Source organism: Panthera tigris, chromosome B2 (assembly GCF_018350195.1).
Source record: "Panthera tigris isolate Pti1 chromosome B2, P.tigris_Pti1_mat1.1, whole genome shotgun sequence".
Taxonomy (NCBI): domain Eukaryota; kingdom Metazoa; phylum Chordata; class Mammalia; order Carnivora; family Felidae; genus Panthera; species Panthera tigris.
Genome location: NC_056664.1, coordinates 17,737,502 through 17,759,939, shown reverse-complemented (window position 1 = coordinate 17,759,939; position 22,438 = coordinate 17,737,502). Strand labels below are relative to the sequence as shown.

Below are 22,438 nucleotides of genomic sequence, written 5' to 3'. Positions count from 1 at the left end.
TCCTTTTATTATATGAATCCCTTGACTGATTTTTACAGATATGCTTCATTTTACTGTTTTGTGTTTACTACTTTTCTTACTCTTAAGGTCTTTCCTTTCCACTCAGAGAGTCCCCTTTAACGTTTCTTATAGGGTTGCTTTAGTAGTCATGGATTCCTTTAACTTTTGTTTGGAAACTCTTTATCTTTCCTTCTATTCTACATGATAGCCTTGATGGATGGAGTGTGCTTGGTTGTAGGTTTTTTTCTTTCAGCACTTTGAATATAGCATGCCACTCCCTTTTGGACTGAAAAGTTTTTGCTGAAAAATCAGTCGATAGCCTTATGGGGTTTCCCTTGTATATAACTGTTTTCTCTTGCTGCTTTTAAAATTCTTTATCACTACTTTTTGCTATTTTAATTACAGTGTGCCTTAGCCTGGACTATTTGGGCTAATTTTGTTGGGGACTTTCTGCCTCCTGGATCTGTATTTGTTTCCTTTCCCAGATTTGGGAAGTTTTCAGCTATTATTTCTCAAATAGATTTTCTACACCCTTTTTTCTCTCCTCTCCTTCTGAGAGCCCTATAATGAGAATGTTGTTACATTTGGTGGTGTTGCTGAGTTCACTTAGTCTATTTTCATTTTTTATTTTCTCTCTCCTCTTTAGCTTGGCTGCTTTCCATTACCCTGTCCTCCAGGTCACTGATCTGTCCTTCTGCTTCCTCTAGTCTACTACTTATTCCATCTTGTAAATTTTTAATTTTGGTTATTGAGCTCTTCATCTCTGATTGGTTCTTTAGGTTTCCTGTGTCTTTGTTGAGGGTCTTACTGAGATCTTCCACCCTTTTCTCCTGTCCAGAGAGTATCTTTATGACTATTACTTTAAATTCTCTATCAGGCATATTACTTAGCTCCGTTTTTATTTAGCTTTCTTGCTGTAATCTTATTTTGTTCTTTCATATGGGGCATATTCCTCTGTGTACTCATTTTGTCTGTTTCTGTGTGTTAGGAAAATCAGCTATGTCTTCAGTTCTTGAAAGTAGTGGCCTTATGAAGAAGAGGTCCTGGAGTGCCCTGAAGGGCAGTGTCCCCTGTTCACCAGAATCTGGTACTTCGTGGGTGGCTGCTTTATGTATTGCATGCACCCTACTGTTGTGGGTAACCACATTTTTGCCTTCAGTACAGTTGTCTGCATCGGCTCTCTTTGCCTGTTGGAGGCAGGGATTTTAGTTCCTGTGTTGTTAGTGGGCCAGTCTGGGGCCACATTCGCGTGAGTTGAGTCAGACCAGGGGTTTGCAAAATGCCAAAGCACCAAAATGCAGGGCACTTTTCCTGTGTTGTACCCTGAGAAGCTTTCATTGGTGAGTGGGGCCTGCATTCACACGAGACGTCTCTCCCCCTGTCCCTGCCCATGGTTGGGGCCTGCAGTGGGCTGGTATATGTGGTTATCTTTCCCACCCCCACTACCCAGAGCAGGAGTCCCTTTGGAGGGGTCATGGCTCCTATTGGGCCTGCTTGTGTACTTCCAGGCTTGTGGCACCTCTTTGGATGGACTGCAGCCAAGGGCATATTGGAGGGGGGGTGGGGGGGGGTGAGGGCAGCTGGGGGGGGGCAAGGGCAGCTGGGGGGGGGTGAGGGCAGCTGGAGGGGTGGTGCCATCAAAGGAGCCACATATTTAAAAATCTTATAGTAGTCCATTAAAAAAGGTAAAAAGCAAATTTTAACATATTTTACCCAATATATTCCAAATATTACTATTTTAATAGGTAATCACTATAAAAAATGAGAGATTCTACCTTTTTGTGTGTGAAGTCTTCACAAACTGATGTGTATGTTATACTTCTAGGACATGCCAGTTTGTACTAGCCATGTTTCAGGGGTTCAGTGGTCACAGATCCAGGCCCCTGTGTGTCTCACTCTTCTCTCCATTCTCCTTAATCTGTGACCCTTAGTTTTGTCTGCTCTTTCAGGGACTTTCTTGCCTGGTGCCTCTGACTCAGTTTATAGTTATTGTGGTTTACTCTTGAACTCTCCATGAATTTTGTTCTATCTTGTCTTCTGAAACCAGTTGTTATTCATCAGTAAAGAGCTGATGTCCTGGTAGGAGGCCCTCAAGGTGACTGTTGTCTGAGACACAGGTGCCTCTAGGATGTTTTAATTTCTCTTTCTTACATGGAGTCTATTGAAATAAGATTATTTCATTTTTGCATATCGGGAACAATGAATTTTATTTTGAATTTTAGAAGTGAGATCTGAGATTAAGAAGGAGAATGAGTGTTGTGGTTTATACATTGGGTGGTAAAATACTTACTGTAGGTAAAACTTTGTATTCACAAAATGATCTTTAAAAATCAGATTGAAGGGACACCTGGCTGGCTCAGTTGGTAGAACACACAACTCTTGATCTTGAGGTTGTAAGTTTGAGCCCCACATTGGGTGTAGAGATCACTTAAAATTAAAAAAAAAATCAGATTGGGCTCCTGGATGGCTCAGTTGGTTCAGCTTCCGACTTTGGCTCATGTCATGATCTCACAGTTTGTAAGTTCAAGCCCTGCATCAGGCTTGCTTCTGTCAGTGTAGAGCCCACTTCGGATCTTGTGTCTGCCACCACCACAACCACCCCCCCATCCCACCACCCTTTCCTGCTTGTGCTCTGTCTCAAAAATAAATAAATCTTAAAAATTAAAAAAATCATATCAAATTTTAGAAGCCAAAACCATCTCCATTGCTTGGCTGCTAAGACAAGTAACTTCCTGTCTTTCCAGGATTAACTACATAATCATACTGTGTGTATTTGTATGTGTAAACACACAAATGTGCTTCTAATAAAAATGAGTTCAAAGTAACTTTATCTAACACAATTTCTTTTCAACTTCTTATTGCAGACAAATCTGAGCAGTTGACAAATATCCCAGTGCGGTTGTTTACAATTCTAAAATCTTAAAACCTTTCAGCGTGTTGATAAGCATTTGTATACTTTGTTTTTTGTTAGAAACTGGAAATGTGAAGATGCTTATCATTTACCTGAAGAAGCCTTTTAATATCAGCAACAAAGAAGTGATGAAAATAGAAATCCATTTTGATTTGCAATTCAACATCTCACAAGCTTCTATCAAAGCTTTAGGAGAAGACAAACAGGTGGCAAACTTAATTCTTTTGGATCGTTTGGAAATGTTTTAGCGTGTTTTTTTTTATTTTTTTAATGTTTTTATTTTATTTTGAGAGAGAGAGAGAGAGACAGAGTGTGAGTGGGGAAGGGGCAGAGAGAGAGGGAGACATAGAATCCAAAGCAGGCTTCAGGCTCGGAGCTGTCAGCACAGAGCCCGACGCGGGGCTCGAACTCACAAACTGTGAAACCATGACCTGAGCCGAAGTCGGTCGCTCAACCAACTGAGCCATCCAGGCGCCCCTGTTTTAGCATGTTTTTATGTCTTTAACTTTCTTGTTGGGGTTTGATGTGAACATCTGCTCAAGCAGATAGCTTGATCTTTGGAATATTCTGTAACAAGCACACGTAGGACAGAAAACCCCTTTGTGCCTCAAAATGCTTTTACTCCACTTATTGTGAACAGTTAAAAATCTTCTAGGACAACATTACCACCTCACCACATTCTTCCTGAAGTTCTGAGGATACTTGCTGTGGGCTTTCTTAGTATTTCCTTCTCTCTCCCCTCCTTGAGGACCAAGGGGAATCGCTAGAAATCGTGTGTCTTAGGGAGTTCTGAAATTTTATCTCCTGGTCTTATGCCGAAATGGTTTATACCTCTTCTAGACTGATACAGCCTCCAGATCATTGACTGTGATGTTTCCTGTTGACACACAGCAAAGATCACAAAGATTTTCTCTATCACAGATGATAGGCAGAGCAAAGAAATTAGTGACGAGACCTACGATATTATGATAATGGCCGATAGGGGGTTGAATTAAGAAGTCGGGGGGAAGCTTTGGGCCCATTTGCTTTTGGCATTGAGTTGCATATGAAGACCTCTCATACACTGTAAAGTGCTCTGTGGTAGTGTTCCCAAAGACTCACCCTATGAAAAGACCATTTCATGGGTGAGGACGAGAGAAAGAGAATCATTTACCGAAAAATTACTTCCTATAACATATTACATATGAATTGGCCTAACACTGAGGCTACATAGGCTAAGGCCCCCACAGAGAGGGTGTATAGACCCTCACCAAGAGGGTTCTTGGCTTTATGGGAGAAAGAATTCAAGAGAAAACCATTTAGAGAAAGGGACAAAGATTTGTTAAACCTAGAAATAAGAAAAGAGCTACTTCACAGACAAAGTAGTGGCCCCTCCTCCAAGATGAGGAAAAGGGACCCCGCTTTGCCTCTGGAAAAGGGTTTTATGTTTTTAAAATTACCTAACTCTATAGGGAGGGGCTGTGAAGCTTTGGGTTTATCATTTACACTGGGAGGTAAGTTTTTTCCATTTTCCTAGGGTTGCGAGATTACCTATAGGGACCAATTTTAACAATGGCCTCCGCCTTTTACTGCCGGTTGGAATGGAGTCTTACAGTCTTCTGTGAGTCAGATCTTATGACTCTTCTTACGACCTGCTGACAGGTTAAGGGTCAGTCGAAAACCAAAATGACTTTGCTTTGGTGAATTAGTCTTCTGAGCTTCCCTTCCTTTCTGCCTCAACATTAGAGGTTTGCCTTTATTCGGTGAAAAACCTCAGGGGGCTCCTGGGTGGCTCAGTCCGTTAAGCATCTGACTCTTGATTTCAGCTCAGGTCATGCTGTCCCCGGTTTGTGGGTTCAAGCCCCACATCGGGCTCCACGCTGACAGTGTGGAGCCTGCTTGGGATTCTCTCTCTCCCTTTCTCTCTGCCCCACTCCCATTCATTTTCTCTCTCTCTCTTAAAATAAACAAACATTAAAAAAAAAAGAAAAGAAAAACTTCAGAATTGTGTGTATTTCCATGTCTCCCAAAGTGAAGAAAATGTTTCGGGGTAGAACTAAGGTTTTCCTGTGATTCAGCTGCAGTTCCTAGACCGTGAGGCCCTTGTGAGGAAGGAGTGGGGATTGGAGAAATCCCACAGTTGGGAACTCACTGCAGGCTGTGAAGACACGAGGACGGAGTGAGTGAAAGAAGGGAAGTGGTCAGCCAGAGCTAGTCCTGGAGGGAAGGGGGTCAGAGAGGTGGAAACAGTAACATTATCCTTCAAAAGAGGACAAACCAAAGACTAACTTTGAATTTATCATTTTGCTGTGTTCTGAGCCTTAGCTTTTCCTTAAATTTTTAAGAGTTTAGTCCTTTTAAAGGTCATGTGGATTTTGGCTTGCATTTCAGATGTTGCCTGACCAGAAAATAAGCTCCTCCGAACTTTCTGGTAAATTTGAGAAAGCAGACACTGACATTCCTAGCAGTCATGAAAGAGAGACAGGTATACTGGGAAATAAAATTTCTTACTCTGAATTCCCTATAAAGACAATAATAAAACCTTACTTGGAAGAGGTCACTGAAAGCCTGTGGTCCTGTAAGAGTAATAAATGTTCCATTGTACCTACGGAGAAAGAAAAGTTGCTAACATCTTATATTATTTTCCCAGTCTGATACATTCTCTTGTGGGTCAATGGAAATGGAAAAAGGAGAAAATATGATAGGGGTGGCTGGAGGCAGAATATGGGGGCACGGAAAGGCCCGGCCACCCCCAAAGCTGACCCTGCATAGATCCTGTATCTATTACGAGTCCCATCCCAAAGCTGTTTCTTTCTCAAAGTGCAGGTAGATTTCGGACTTGAGATTTAAGACAGGATGTGATTACCAGCTCTTACCAATAGATGGCGATGTACTGTCAGCATGGGGTCCCATGAAGAACGATGGGAGAATGTGGTCACCGTGGCATATGGTTATTGTTTCCACTTTTAATGCTCTTTTCTCTATGTGTATAGACCAGACAGAAGAATCCACTAAGCTGGCAGAGTTAATGAGTGCTGGAGATGACCACTGCCCAACAGCTCTCCCTGTAAATGATCAGTCTAATGAGCCTGTCGTGAGTATGGGATGCTGGGCACAAAGTTTTGAACTGTGTCCACCAGGATGCTGACAGGTGGAAGGCATCTCTCCTGGCTTGTAGTCCATTTTTTTCCTGACCAATGGATCTCCCCCTTTTGAGGGGGGGGGCACTCCTCTCCTTTAGATTACTTTTGTTTGCCATGTTCATGGGTTCTCTGCTTCCATGCAACTTGGCTGTCCAGAGGAACGTGTGACTTGGCTGCCTCTGCCTCGTTTTCTCACGGAGACTGAGATTGTAGGGAAAAGATTATAGGGAAAAGAGTCTAATGTTTGGAGTCGGACCTGGTTTTCCCTGACTAGATACAGGAACTTGGGGAAATTAACATCACTGAGTCTGAGGCTTCTCAGCTATAAAATGGGGGTAATAGCTGGTTCATACTATAGCCCTCCTGGATGCTAGGCATACATTTTATTTTCATCCTAACACACCTCTTGGCATGTACAGGTATTCAGTCTGGTCCCCATTTTGTTTATATTTAATTTCATGGAGATTACATAGAAGCGTAATGATCGTGTTTTTGCGAGTGGCAAATCTTTGCCTAAGAGTGAATATCAATTTTTTGGAGCAGTCAGCAGTCATTAGGAGCAAAGTCTAGCGAATGAAAAGCGTGGTATCTCATTATTTAGTGGAAATGCTTTTCTGTGGATGTGTAAAGTGGCTCCAAGAGCATTTCAAAAGAGGGACTTCAAAGGCACTGTAACTATTTTTTTCTACAGCAAACAAATACAGGAGATAGTTCACCTGAAAAGTTGAAACCAGATGATGTGCAACAAGGTCAGATTTTTTAAATGTATCCTAAGGCTTTTGAGTATTATTCTTAAGTGTTTACTTGAAAAGCTTAATTTTTGTTTTTAATTTTCATGATTGGAAGTTACTTCAAAATATGAATCTTCAAATTTACAAGAACCATCAGTAAAAGTGCAAGATCCTAAATTAAATGACAAATCTAGGTATGTGACTCTTTTTTTTTTAATGTTTGTTTATTTTTGAGAGAGCATGTACACAAATGGGAGGGGCAGAGCGAGAGAGGGAGGCACAGAATCAGAAACAGGCTCCAGGCTCTGAGCAGTCAGCACGGAGCCCGACGCAGGGCTCGAACCCACGAAACATGAGATCATGACCTGAGCCAAAGTCGGACATTTAACGGACTGAGTCCCCCAGGTGCCCCACGATTTTCAAAATTAATAAACCATGTTGATTGCTATTAGGGTGACTAGTTAATATATATGTCAATGGCCTGGGCCCTCCGTCTTTTCTGCATCTGACCACACCCCACGCAAGGAGAGAGTATTGTGTGCAGTTTTCCACATAATGATTTGAGCAGTGCTGGATTGTTCTCCTGACCTATAGATATCTACCATTATACCCCCAGTAATATGCTTGGTGATGTCTTTTTCTGCAGCAAAACACTGAATATTCCCAGCCCAGGAAACGTGTATCCATCTGGCCATTAATTTGTCACTTTTCCATATAGGCCTATGAAAAATGGGTCATAGGACAAGTACTTTTTATAGCTTTATTGAGATCATTGGAATTAAATAAACTGTACGTATTTAAAGTGTGGAATTTGACTTTTGACATATGTCTACACTGGGACCATCACTGCAATCAAGATAATGAACAGAGCCATCATCTCCAAGATACTCTTGCCCCTTTGAAATCCTTCTTCCCTTTCCATCCCCCTCACCTGCCCCTTGCAATCACTCATCTGCTTTTTTCCAGGATAGAAGAGATTGCGTTTTAAAAAATCTATCGATGGAATCAAAGAATAGGCACTCTTGGGTGCCTGGTGGCTCAGTGGTTGAGTGTCTGACTTTGTTTGGTTCAGGTCATGATCTCATAGTTTGTAAGTTCGTGCCCCACATCGGGCTCTCTGCTGTCAGCACTGAGCCTGCTTTGGATCCTCTGTCCCCTTCTCTCTGTGCCTCCCCCGGTGACATTTGCTCTCTCTCAAAAAATAAATATTTAAAAAAGTACGCACTCTTTTCTCCCAGCTTCTCTCATTCAGCATAATTATTTTGAGATTTATCCACATTGTGTGTATCAATACTTCGTTTTCATGTTGCCAAGTCCTAGTTCCTTCACGGATATACCACGATGCGTTCATCTAGTCGCCTGTTGATGGCCATTTGAGTTTCCAGTTTTGTGTTATAAGTAAAGCACTTGGGATCATAGATAAGTCTTTGTATGGATATATATTTTCTCTGGAGTAAATACATAGGAATGGAATGACTAGATCATGGTTGGTGTACATTTAACTTTTAAAAGGCTGCCAAAACAGGTTTTCTAATGTGGTTAAACTATTGAACACTCCCAAAGGTCTTTGAGAGTTCTAATTGCTCACATTCTTGCTAGTACTTGGTCATGTTAGTCTTTTTTTTTAGTTATATATTTTGAGAGCACATGTGTAAGTGGGGGAGGGGCAGAGAGAAAGGGAGAGAGAGAATCCCAAGCTGACAGCGTGGAGCCCAATGCAGGGCTTGAACCCATGAACTGTGAGATCATGACTTGACCTGAAATCAAGAGTCACATGCTTAACCTTGAGCCACCCAGGTGTCCCAGTAATGTTAATCTTTTTAATCTTAGCCATTCCAGTGGGAGTGTAATAGTATTTCATTGTGGTTCTGATTTGCATTTCTGTAATGACTAATGGTGTCGAACATCCGTTCATGGGTTTATTATCCATCTTTCTGTATCTTCTTGGGTAATAAATCTTTAAATCCTATACTATTAAAAATGGGTTATTTGCTTTCTTGACTGGAAAGTTTTCTTTATAGGGGTGCCTGGGTGGCTCAGTCATTTCAAGTGTTGGACTCAACTTTGGCTTAGGTCATGATCTCATGGTTTGTGGGTTGGAGCTCCAGTTTGTGGCTCCAAGCCCCATGTTGAGGTCTGTATTGACAGTGCGGAGCCTGCTTGGGATTCTCTCTCCCCTTCTCTGCACCCCTTCCCTGCTCACTCGCTCACTTGCTCTCTCTCTTTCTCTCTCTCAGAATGAGTAAACTTAAAAAAATTTTAAGTGTTCTTTGTATATTCTACATGCAAGTCATAAGTCCTCGATCAACTATGTTTTGTGTTTAATGTCTTTTTGAAATTTCCATGCATATTTATTTCAGGCCTGCTGGTACATAGCTAATACAGCTTAGATTTTAGACTAAATGCTAAATGCATTTACTAAAGGCATTCACTTCGATAGGTTAGTCTTCACCCTAAGGAATATCCCTAAAGGAATGTATTATTTTTACCTCCATTTGCTAAAGGAGGACAGGAGGACACCAGAACGACTCAAGGGCGTATCCCTAGAAAGTTTTGGCTTGAATAGAACAGTGTCTTTAAAGAGAAAAAGTTCTTTTAATTTTTTTAATGTTTATTTATTTTTGAGACAGAGAGAGAGCATGAATGGGGGAAGGGCAGAAAGAGAGGGAGACACAGAATCAGAAGCAGGCTCCAGGCTCTGAGCTGTCAGCACAGAGCCCAACGCGGGGCTTGAACTCATGGACTGTGAGATCATGACCTGAGCTGAAGTTGGATGCTTAACCGATGGAGCCACCCAGTCACCCCAAGAGAAAAAGTTCTTAATTTTTATTAAGCCCAATTGATTTTTTTTCTTTTATACTTCATACTATTTTTGTGATCTGCTTAAACAATCGTAGGCAAATCATCTCAGTCATATGTTTCCCTACATTTTCTTCTAGGATATTTTCAGTTTTAGATCTTATTTCAGTTATGAACCATTTTCTGTTAATTTTTATATATTGTGTGAAGTAAGGGTTGAAATTTCTTTCTCCTTTTCCTTCCCTGCCTTCTCCTTTCTTTCATACGGCTGTCCAGTTATTCCAGATCATTTATTGAAACAATTACTACTTCTGTTGAATTTTCCTGGAAACTTTGAAGGAATAAAAAAAAACATGTGTAGCTCTTTCTAGACTGTGCACCAGCATGCGTGTTGCACGTTCAGTTCCAGATCACCACAATAAAGTGAATGTTGCAATAAAGCAAGTCAAATGAATTTTTGGTTTCCTGATGTATATGGAAGTTATGATTACATTAAGCTATAAAGCGTGCAATAGCATCATGTCTGGACAAACACTGTATATATCTTAATTTAAAACGTTATTCCTAAAAAAAAAAAATGCTCTCTGAGCTTTCAGGGAGTTATTTTGCTGGGAAAGGCTCTTGCCTCCATGTTGGCTGCTGAAAGTGGGGTGGCTGTGGCAGTGTCTTCAAATAAGGCAACGGTGACGTTTCCCATGTTAATTGATACTTCATTTTATGAGCAATTTCTCTGTAGTAGAAGATGCTCTTTCATAGCATTTTACCCACAGTGAACTTCCCTCCAAATTGGAGCCCATCTTCTCCAACCCTGCTGCTGCTTTATCAACTAAGTATATGAAATGTTCTAAATCTTTTGCTGCCACCATAACCATCGTCACAACCTCTTCACCATGAATAGATTCCATCCCAAGAAACCACTTTCTTTCCTCATCCACGAAGATCAACACCTTGTCCAAGTTTGATCATGAGGTTGCAGCAATTCAGTGCATCTTGAGGCTCCACTTCTAGTTCTCTTGCTGTTTCCAGCCCACCTGCAGTTACTTCTCCACTGGAATCTTGACCCCCTTCAAAGTCATCCGTGAGGGTTGGAATCAACTTCTCCCCAAATCCTGTTCATGTTGATATTTTAACCTCTTCCTATGAATCATGAATATTCTTACTGGCATCTAGAATGGTGAATCCTTTCTAGAAGGTTTTCAGCTGGCTTCCGAGATCCATCAGAGAAATCCCTGTCCGTGGCAGCAATAACCTTATGAAATTCATTCATTCATTCATTCATTCATTCATTCATGAGAGAGACAACATGTGAGCAGGGAAGGAACAGAGAGAGACACAGAATGCAAAGCAGGCTCCTAGCTGTCAGCACAGAGCCCGATGCGGGGCTCGAACCCACGAACTGTGAAATCATGACCTGAGCCGAAGTGGGACACTCAACCCACTGAGCCACCCAGGCTCCCCATATATTCTTAAATAAGGCTTGAAACTTGAATGACTACTTGATCCATGGGCTGCAGGATAGATGTCGTTAACAGGCATGAAATAACATACATTTCGTATATGTCCACCAGAGCTCTTGGGTGACCAAGTACATTGCCAGTGAGTATTAAATCTTTTGAAAGGAATCTTTTCTTCTGAGTAGCAGTTCTCAGTGGTGAGCTTAAAATTTTCAGTGAGCCATGTTGTGAACAGATGTGCTCTCATCCAGGCTTTGTTGTTCCATTTATAGAGCACATACAGAGTAGATCTAGCACAATTCTTAAGGGCTTTGGGATTTGGGAATGGTAAATGGGCATTGCCTTTAAGTTAAAGTCAGCAGCTACATTACTCCCTAACCAGAGACCCAACCTGTCCTTTGAATCCAGGCATTGACTTCTCTAGCTATGAAAGTCCTAGGTGGCATCTTCTTCCAATTGAAGTCTGTTTTGTCTGCCCTGAAAATCTGTTTAGTGTAGCCACCTTCAGTAATTACCTTAGCTAGATCTTCTGGATCTTGCTGCAGCCTCTGTCTCAGCACTTGCTGCCTAACCTTACACTTTTATGTTAGGGAGATGGTTTCTTTCCTTAAACCTCATGAACCAACTTCTGATAGATTCCAGCTTTTCTCCTGCAGCTTCCTCACCTCTTAGCCTTCAGGGAAGGCTGAAGGGAAGGTTCTGGCTGGCTTGATCTTCTATCCAGAGCACTAAAACTTTCTCTAGATAAGTAATTAGGCTGTTTTGCTTTATTATTTTTTTTTATTTTTATCTTTTTAAATCACTGATCACTGGAATAGCACTTCTAATTTATGACTTTTCCTTTGCCTTCACAATTTGGCTGACTGCTGCAAGAGGCCTAGCGCTTTCAACATGGCTTCCTGAGAAAGTTTAATCATTTATAGCTTTTTAAAGCTTTGAGGGAGAGAAAGTGTGCCTCTGCATATGAGTGGGAGAGGAGCCGAGAGAGAGGGGGAGAGAGAATCCCAAGCACCCTCTGCACTGTCAGTGCAGAGTCCCATGAGGGACTCAATCTCACAAACCATGAGATCATGACCTGAGCCTAAATCAAGAGTCGGACATGTAACTGACTGAGCCACCGAGGCACCTCTAATCATTTATAGCTTTTGATTTAAAGTGGAAGACCTACAACTCTTACTTGAACACTTAGAAGCCATTGTAGGGTTATTAGTTGGCCTAATTTCAATATTGTTGTGTCTCAGGGTGGCCTGAAGAGAGATGTGGAAGTGGATGGTTGTGGCACGGGTTGTGGTGCTCGAAAACAATCATGATAGTAACCTCAAAGCTCACAGATCACCAATAACAAATACAATGAAAAAGTTAGAGATATCGCAAGAATTACCAAAATGTTACACAAAGACCTAAAAGAGCAAATACCATTGGAAGAATGGTGCTGAGAGACTTGCTTGATTACAGGGTTGCCCCAAACTTTAAATTTGTAAAAACAACAAAAGCCCAGAGTATCTGTGAAAGGGAGTAAATCCAAGTGCAATGAAGCAAGTGATGCCTATATTCTGTAACATTGATCTATTGATCAGACTTTACATATCATCCGAATTACTGTAGCTTTACTATCTTAACTATATCTCATTTTGAAATGAGGTAGTGTTAGTCTTCCAACTTTAAGTTGTTTTGACTATACTTAGTCCCTTTCATTTCCGTATAAATTTTATCAGTTTTACAAAAACAGTCTTATAGATTTTGACTGGGATTGTATTAAATTTGTAGATCAATTTGGGGAGAATTGACATTGTAAGACTGTTTTCATGGTCTCAAACCTGATGTATGTCTTCATTGATGTAGGACTTTCCATTTAAAAAAAAATTTTTTTAACATTTACTCAATTTTGAGAGTGAGAGAGACAGAGCATGAGAGGGGCAGAGAGAGGGAGACGCAGAATCTGAAGCAGAGTCCAGGCTCTGAGCTGTCAGCACAGGGCCCGACGCGGGGCTCGAACTCAGGCTGCGAGATCGTGACCTGAGCTGAAGTCGGATGCTTACCCAACTGAGACACCCAGGTGCCCCTATGTAGGACTTTTAAAATTTTGCTCAGTAATGTTTTATAATCTTAAACCTATAAATCAGGGGTAAATTTAGAAAAATATATAAGTTTTCCATACTCTTTTATGTTCTTTTAAAATTTCAATTTCTGGTTGCCTATCCTATAGAAACACAGTTGATTTGTATATATCGATCTTAGATCCTGCAACCTTACTAAACCAACTTAATATTTTTCATAATCCACCTGATAGAATTTTATTTAACATCCAGCTCCTCGTAAAATTATAACTGCCTTTTCCTTGTGATGAGAACTTCTATGGTCTACCCTTAGAAACTTTCAAACATGTCATGCAGCAGCATTAACCATAGCCATCATGTAAATTACAACCCCGGTATTTATCTTCTAACTGGAAGTTGATAACTTTGGACCACTTTCCTCCACTTTTGACCACACCCACCCTCCCAACTTCCACCTCTGGTGACCACAAAACTGGTCTTTGTTTTCTCTGGGTTTGAGTGCGTTTTTATTTACTTTTGTTTTCATTCAAGTATAATTAATACACAGGGTTAGGGTAGGTTCGGGAGTACTGTATAATGATTCAACAATTCTGTACATTTCTTAGTGCTCATCAAGATAACCATACGCTGAACCCCCTTTATCTTTTTCACTCCTCCTCCTCCCCACCTCCCCTCAGGCAACAACCAGCTCTTTATATTTAAGAGTCTGTTTTTTTGTTTCCTTTATTAAATTCAACCTACGAGTTGCAATCATACAGTGTTTGTCTTTCTCTGGCTTCCTTCACTTAGCCATATACCCTCTAGGTTCATCCATGATGTTGTAAATGGCAAGGTTTTATTTTTTTATGGTTGAGTGATACTCCGGTTGAGCGATACCACATTTTTCCTCCTCTATAAATGGGCATTAGTGTTGCAATTTTAAGTTGATTTTTTTTATTCCATATATAAATAACATACTATAGTATTTGTCTTTCTTTGACTTATTTCACTTAGCATGTCTTCAAGGTCCGTCTGTGTCATTGCAAATAGCAGGATTTACATTTTTATGGCTGAATAGTGTCCCACATCTTTATCTGTTCATCTGTCAAAAGGCAGGTTGTTTCCATATCTTAGTTATTGTCAATAACACTATAATGCACACGAGGTTGCAGATATCTCTTCCGCAGTGATTTTATTTCCTTTGGATATATATCCAGAAGTGGAATTGTTGGATCGTATGGTAGTTTTATTTTTAATTTTTTGGGAAACCTCCATACTAGCTGTTCAGTCTTCCATAGTGGCTGTATCAGTTTACATTTCCACTAATAGGGCACCAGGGTTTTCTTTCTTCCGCATCCTCACCAACACTTGTACTCTCTTGTCTTTTTGATAGGAGTTCTAACAGGTGCGAGGTAATACCTCATTGTGGTTTTGATTTTTCTTTCCCTGAGTAGTGGCGTTGAGCACCTTTGCATATACATATTCGCCACTTGAATATCTTCTCTGGAAAAATTTCTCCTCAAATCCCCTGCCTTATTTTTAAATGAGGTTGCTTGTTTTTTTCTGTTATTGGGTTGTAGGAGTTCTTCATATATTTTGGATATCAGCTCCTTACCAGAACAGGATTTGCAAATACTTCCTTCCTTTCTGTAAACCGCATTTTTTATTTTGTGTTTCTTTTGCAGTGCAGAAGCCTTTTAGTTTGATGTAGTCCCAGTTTTTAAATATTTGCTTTTGTTGCTTTTGGTGTTCCATACAAAAAATTGTTGCAAAGACCAATGTCAAGAAGCTTTCTTCCTGTGTGTTTTTTTTTTTTTTCTAGGAGACATGTGGTCTCAAGTCTTACATTTAAGTCTTTAATCCATTTGAATTAATATTTGAGTATTGGAAGAAAGGGGTCCAATTTAATTCTTTTGCATGTGGTTATCCAGTTTCCCTGCATCACGTATTGAAGAGACTGTTTCCTCATTGAGTGTTCTTGGCCCCCTTTTCAAATATTAGTTGGCCAAATATGTCAGAATTACCTCTGGCAATATTCTTTGTTCTGAAAACTATTTAGTATGATGTTAGCGTGCTTTCTTTTTATTAGTGTAAGCATGGCAAATCTTTTCCTATCATTGTGCTTTAAACCTCTTTGGGTCTGTATATTTAAGGCAGGTTTATTATAGGCAGGATTTGGTTGTGCTTTGCTATTTATCTTATTATGATAGTCTGTTCTTTAATTGGGATAAACCATTTACATTTCACATGATTATATGGTTGTATTTGTATTCTATTACCTTGCTATTTGTTTTCTATTTGTCATGTCTGTTTTTTGTTCCACTTTTCCTGATGTGTTTTAGATAAATGGAGTATGTTCAATAACTCCATTTTATCTCCTTTGTCAGTTTATTTGTTATAACTTTGGTGGTTTTTAATAGTTTATGATCTATATACACATTTAACTTACCATCCTCAATCTTCAGGGAATATTACATTGCTTTACACATCAGTCCTTAAACATGACTTCAGTTTTTGCTACTTATATCATGCAATTTACTTCTACATAGGCTATAAACTTCTAATTTTATTATTATTTCTAATTGTTATAATTTGTAAAAACTTTAAAAGAATTTATGTTTTGCCACATACTAACTAGTTCTGCTCTTCATTCCTTTGTACAAGTAGAAATTTTGATCTGTTATTATTTCCCTTTAAAGATTTTCAATATTTTTGTGCAGGTCTGTTGCTGATGAATTCTTACAATTTTTACATGTTTGAGAAAGTCTGCTTCAACTTTGTTTTTGAAAGATATTTTCGCTGGATATAGAATTCTAGGCTGAGTTTTTTATTCCAATAATTTAAAGATGCTGCTGCATTGTTTTCTCACTTGATTGTTTCTGATGAGAAGTCCGTTATAATTCTTATTTATTCCCTTATGTGTAAGGTGATGTTTTTCCCTGATAGTGCTTTTCAGATTTTCTCCTTATTAATAATTTTAAACAATTTCATTGTGACGTGACTTGGTGTAGTTTTTTGTTTTTGTTTTCATGTTTCTTGAGCTTAGGGGTTGTTGAGCTTCTTGGATATGTTGGCTTATAGGTTTTTTTTTTATTAAATGTAGGAAATTTTAGCCATTACTTCTTGAAAGATTTAGTCTTATTCACTTTTTCCTGTCCTTCAAGGTCTCCAATTCTACATGTTAGCCTGTATCGTACAGCTTACATATGAATTTTTAATTTATTGTGATTTTTTTTACTTTGTTTTTTAAATTTAATTTCAAGCTAGTTAACATACAGTGTAGTCTTGGCTTCAGGAATAGAACCCAGTGATTCATCTCTTACATATGACACATAAGAGATGGTTTGCCTCTTATGGTTTGCCTCCCTCTGTTTTTTCCTTTTCCTGTTCTTTTTTCCTTTATCTTATTTTTTTCCCCTTCCTCTGTGTTCATCTGTTGAGTTTCTCAAATTCCACATATGAGTGAAATCATATGACATCTCTTTCTTTGACTGGCTTATTTCACTTAGCATAATACCTTCTAGCTCCATCCACATTGTTGCAAATGGCAAGATTTCATCACCAAGTAGTATTCCTGTGTGTGTGTGTGTGTGTGTGTGTACACATACATACATACCACATCTTCTTTGTCCATTCATCAGTTGGTGGACATTTGGGCTCTTTCAATAATTTGGCTATTGCTGATAGTGTTGCTATAAACACTGGGGTGCATGTACCCTTTCAAATCAGCATTTTTGTATCCTTTGGATAAATACCTAGTAGTGCAATTCCTGGGTCATAGGGTAGTTCTATTTTTAATTTTTTGAGGAACCTCCACACTGTTTTCCAGAGTAGCTACACCAGTTTGCAGTCCCACCAACAGAGCAAAAGTGTTCCCCCCCTCTCCACATCCTTGCCAACATCTGTTGTTTCCTGAGTTATTAATTTTAGCCTTTCTGACAGATGTGAGGTGGTATTTCATTGTGATTTTGATTTGTATTTCCCTGATGATGAGTGATGTTGAGCATCTTTTCGTGTGTCTGTTAGCCATCTGGAGGTCTTCTTTGGAAAAGCAGCCTTTGATGTCTTCTGCCCATTTCTTCACTGGATTATTTGTTTTTTCAGTGTTGAGTTTGGTAAGTTGTTTATAGATTTTTGGATACTAACCCTTTATCTGATATGTCATTTGCAAATATTCTTCTCCCATTCCATCAGTTGCCTTTTAGTTTTGTTGATTGTTTCCTTTGCTGTGCAGAGCTTTTTATCTTGAGGTCCCCATAGTTCATTTTTGCTTTTATTTTCCTTGCCTCCAGAGACCTGTCAAGTAAGAAGTTGCTGTGGCTGAGGTCAAAGATGTTGTTGACTGTTTTTTCCTGTAGGATTTTGATGGTTTCCTGTCTCACATCCATTTTGAATTTATTGTTATGTATGGAATAAGAAAGTGGGCTAGTTTCATTCTTCATGTCGTTGTCCAGTTCTCCCAGAACCATTGTTAAAGGAACTGTTGTCTTCTACATTAGATACTCGTTCCTGCTTTGTCAAAGATTAGTTGACCATATATTTGTGGGTCCATTTCTGGGTTCTCTATTTCATTGATCTATGTGTCTGTTTCAATGCCAATACCATACTATCTTGATAACGACAGCTTTGTAATACAGCTTAAAGTCTGGAATTGTGATGCCTCCAGGTTTTGGTCGTCTTTTTCAACATTACTTTGGCTGTTCAGGTCTTTCTCTGAATACAAATTTTTGGATTGTTTGTTCTAGCTCTGTGGAGAATGCTGGTGTTACTTCAACAGGGATTGAACTGAATGTGTAGATTGCTTTGGGAAGTATTGACATTTTAACAATATGTGTTCTTTCAATCCATGAGCACAGAATATTTTTCCATTTCTTTGTATCTTCTTCAGTTTCTTTCATAAGCTTTCTATAGTTTTGAGCACAAAGGTCTTTTACCTCTTTGGTTAGGTTTATTCCTAGGTATCTTATGTTTTTGGTGCAATTGTAAATGGGATTGACTCCTTGATATGTCTTTCTGTTGCTTTGTTATTGGTGTATAGAGATCAACCAGTTTCTATACAGTGATTTTATATCCTGTGACTGTGGAATTCATGTGTCAGCTCTAGCAGTTTTTGGGTGGAGTCTTTAAGTTTTCCATGTAGAGTATCATCTCATTTGCAAAGAGTGAAAGTTTGACTTCTTTCTTGCCAGTGTGGATGCCTTTTATTTCTTTTTGTTGTCTGATTGCTGAGGCCAGGACTTGCAGTCCTATATTGAGCAACAGTGGTAAGAGTAGACCTCCCTGTCATGTTCCTGATCTTGAGGGGAAAGCTCTCAGTTTTTCTCCATTGAAGATGATGTTAACTGTTTTCATATTGGTTTTTATGATGTTAAGTTATATTCCTTCTATCCCTACTTTCTTGAGGGTTTTTCTCAAGAAAGGATGCTGTATTTTGTCAAATGCTTTCTCTGCATCTACAGGATCGTATGGTTCTTATCCTTTCTTCCATTAATATGGTGTATCATGTTGATTGACTTGCAAACATTGAACCAGCCCTGAAGACCAAGAATGAATCCCACTTGATTATGGTGAGTAATTCTTTTAATGTACTGTTGAATTCGACTTGCTACTATCTTGTTGGGAATTTTTGCATCCAGGTTCATCAGGGATATTGGCCTGTAATTCTTTCTAGTGAGGTCTTTTTCTGATTTTTGGAATCAAGGTAATGCTGGCTTCATAGAATGAGTTTGGAAACTATCCTTCTATTTGTATTTTTTGTAGCAATTTGAGAAGAATAGGTCTCTTCTTTAAATGTGTGGTAGAATTCCCTTGGGAAGCCATCTGGCCCAGGACTCTTAATTGTTGGGGGAGACTTTTGATAACCGATTCAATTTCTTTGCTGGTTATGGGCCTGTTCAAATTTTCTAGTTCTTCCTGGTTGAGTTCTGGTAGTATGAGAGTGTCTAGGAATTCGTCCATTCCTAGGTTGTCCAGTTTGTTGGCGTATAATTTTTCATAGTATTGTCTTATAAGTGTTGGCATTTCTGTGGTTTTGGTTGTGATCTCTCTGCTTTCATTTGTGATTTGATCTATTTAGGTCCTCTCTCCTTTTGAGAAGTCTAGCTAGGGGGTTATCAATTTTGTTTATTCTCCCAAAGAACCAGCTCTTAGTTCATCTGTTCTACTGACCTTTTTTTTTTTTTTTTTTTTTAATTCTGTATCATTTATTTCTACTCTAATCTTTATTTCCTTTATTCTGCTGGCTTTGGACTTTATTTGCTGCCCTTTTAGGTATAAGCTTAGGTTGTATAGTTTGGGACCTTTTTGCTTCTTGAGATAGGCCTGAATTGCCATGTATTTTCCTCTTAGGACTGCCTTTGCTGCATCCTAAAGGTTTTGGACTGTCATGTTTTCATTTTCATTTGTTTCCATGTATTTTTTAATTTAAGTTCCTGGTTAACCCACTCATTCTTTAGTAGGATGTTCTTTAACCTCCATATCTTTGAGGGCTTTCCAAATTTTTTTCTTGTGGCTGATTTCAAGTTTCATAGCATTGTGGTCTGAAAACCTGCATGGTATGATCTCAGTCTTCTTGTACCTGTTGAGGGATGATTTGTGACCCAATATGTGATGTATTCTGGAGAATTTTCTCAGTGCACATGAGAAAAATATGTATTCTTGCTGCTTTAAGATGAAATGTTCTGAATATTTCAGTCAAGTCTATCTGGTTCAATGTGTCATCAGAGCCATTGTTTCCTTATTAATTTCTGCTAAGATGATCTGTCCATTGTTGTAAGTACAGTATTAAAGTCTCCTACAATTATGGTATCTCTATCAATCTGTTTGTTTGTGATTAATTGGAAGCACCCAAATATATAAACCAAGTTGGGAGTACTATTTACAATTGTTAGCTCTGCTTGATGAATAGACTTCTTAATTATGATATGATGCCCTTCTTTATCTCTTGTTACAATCTTCGTTTTAAAATCTAGTTTGTCTGATGTAAGTATGGCTACTCCAGCTTTCTGTTGACATCGATTAACATGATACATGGTTCTCCATCCCCTCACTTTCAATCTGCAGGTGTCCTCAGGTCTAAAATAGTCTCTTGTAGCCAGCATGTAGATGGATCTTGTTTTTTTAAACCATTCTGCTACCCTATGTCTTTTGACTGGGGCATTTAGTTCATTTAGAAGATATGAATTTAGTGTCATTGTGTTGTCTGTAGATCTCATGTTTGTGGTGATGTTTTCTGGTCCTTTGTAGTCTTTTCTGCTTTCCACCCAGAGTCCCCCTTAGGATCTTGCAGGGCTGGTTTAGTGTTTACAAACTCCTTTAGGTTTTGTCTCTTTGGGAAAGCCTTTATTATTCTGAATGACAGTCTTGCTGGGTAAGGATTCTTGGCTGAACATTTTTCCTGTTCACACTGAATATTTCCTGCCACTCCCTTCTGACCTGTCAAGTTTCAGTGTACAGGTCTGCTACTACCCTTGTGTGTCTACCCTTGTAGGTTAAGGACCTTTTGTCCTTAGCTGCTTTCAGAATTCTCTATCCTTAGATTTTGCAAGTTTCACTATGCCATGTTGTGGTGTTGACCTGGTCCGTTGATTTGAAGGCTGTTCTCTGTGCCTCTTGGACTTGAATGCCTGCTTCCTTCCCCAGATTAGGGAAGTTCTCAGCTATAATTTGTTCAAATAAAACTTCTACCCCTCTTTCTGGCTCTTCTTCTGGGACTCTTATGATACAGATACTGTTTCATTTCGTGGAATCCCTTGGTTCTGTAAGTCTCCCCTCATGATCTAGTAACTTCCTTTCCCTCTTTTTTTTTTTTCCAGCTTTATTATTTTCCATAGTTTTATCTTCTATTTCAACTATTCTCTCTTCTGCATCTTCCATCCTCGCTGTCACTGTATCTAGTTTGTTTTACATCTCAGCCACAGTTGTTTTTTTTTTTTTAATTCATCCTAATTAGTCCTTACATCTTTGATCTCTGCAGAAGGGGTTTCTCTGGTGGCTTCTATGCTCTATTCAAGCCCAGTTATTAGTCTTATGACTGTTGTTCTAACTTCTAACAGTAAGTCCCTGGCTATGATTTCTTGACCTTTCTTTGGGGGAGAATTCTTCTATCTTGTCACTTTGACTCAGCTTATGTCTTTTGTGTTTTAAAAGCTTGTTATGTGTCCTGCACCTGAGAGTACTACTATATTAGAAAGGGGTTATACGCTGTTCAGGGCCTAGCACTCCAGGAAGTGTTTCTGGTGTATGTTGCATACACTCTGCTGTTGGGTTTTGGCTGCTCTATCCCACTGGTCAGTCCTCTGCAGAGCTTCTCCTTGTTTGCATTGGTAGGGTGTTTGGACTTTTAATTAAGTGTACTTTTATTTATTGAAATAACCCTGGGGAAAAAATGGCAGTGAGGTGGGGAGGCCTAATCCCATAAAAAGAGAGAAGGAAAGGGAACAACAACAAAAAGGGAATCAAAAAACTTTAAGGCTGATTTCAAGGAAAAGAAAGGGAAAAAGATAAGAAGGAAAAAGAAAAGAATAAAAAAGCCCGGTCCAAGAAAAAAAAAAAAAAAGATGACAAAAAACAAATCAAACTATGAGCCTGATTGCAAAAGAAAAAAATGAGGAAAAAAGAAACAGCTGTCTGTTGGTGCCTAGGGATGCTCACTGTGCTAGTCTGAAGAGGAGGCTGGCTCTGTTGGCTCAGTGTCCATCTTGCCCCCGTAAATAAGCAGTTGCCAGACATGGAGGGGCAGGGTTTGATGTAAGTGGATCCTGCCTCCGCTGGGGTCCACTGTGCTCCTCCTTGAAGTACCACCTTTTTGGTTTTGAGAAGGAAAATGGTGCCACCCCACTCTCTCATCCCTAGACCAGGGCTCTCAACCCCCACTGTTCTGGTAGCCCTCCCAGAATAGCAAGGGCAGTCAGCTTGCCCTGAATCACAACGATCCTGTACTTCCTCTTTGGCACACATCGGGGATTCAAAACCCAAAGTTTTAAAGGACGTGGCATGGATCCATTCCTCTCCTGAGTGGAGCCTCTCCACGCTGCTGATGAAAGGCCTTTGGCTGACACCTGCAGGGTCTTCTGTCTTTGGGGAGGCAATAAACAGTCTCCCAAAGGTACTCCAGGAAGGGGACTCTTCTCTCCCAGTGTGCCCCAGAGTTCTCTATACCACACTATGCACTCCATGGCCAGCTCCCTCCTTACAAACACGCACCATGGCGCCACTCTGGAGGGTCACGGACTTCTGAAACCTCAGAGTTTGATCTCCAAAAGATGTTTGCAAAAATGAACTAGGACATTAGCACTTCTTGTTCCCCAGTCCATGGTCCAGAGAGGTTTTCCTCCTGTGGTAACCATATACCACACTTTCTCAATGCCTCCTTCACTTGCTCTCC

The 22,438-nt window shown here is 39.7% G+C and overlaps 1 protein-coding gene across 1 annotated transcript in view; it reads left to right on the top strand.

The window, feature by feature from the left end:
• SYCP2L (synaptonemal complex protein 2 like) overlaps nt 1-22,438 on the top strand; it is a 112,195-nt gene that overhangs the window by 41,186 nt on the left and 48,571 nt on the right. The window contains exons 15-19 of the mRNA XM_042985260.1: nt 2,972-3,117; nt 5,282-5,375; nt 5,884-5,984; nt 6,725-6,782; nt 6,880-6,958. Of these exons, the coding sequence (XP_042841194.1) occupies nt 2,972-3,117; nt 5,282-5,375; nt 5,884-5,984; nt 6,725-6,782; nt 6,880-6,958 (478 nt within the window). The remainder of the gene's footprint in view (nt 1-2,971; nt 3,118-5,281; nt 5,376-5,883; nt 5,985-6,724; nt 6,783-6,879; nt 6,959-22,438) is intronic.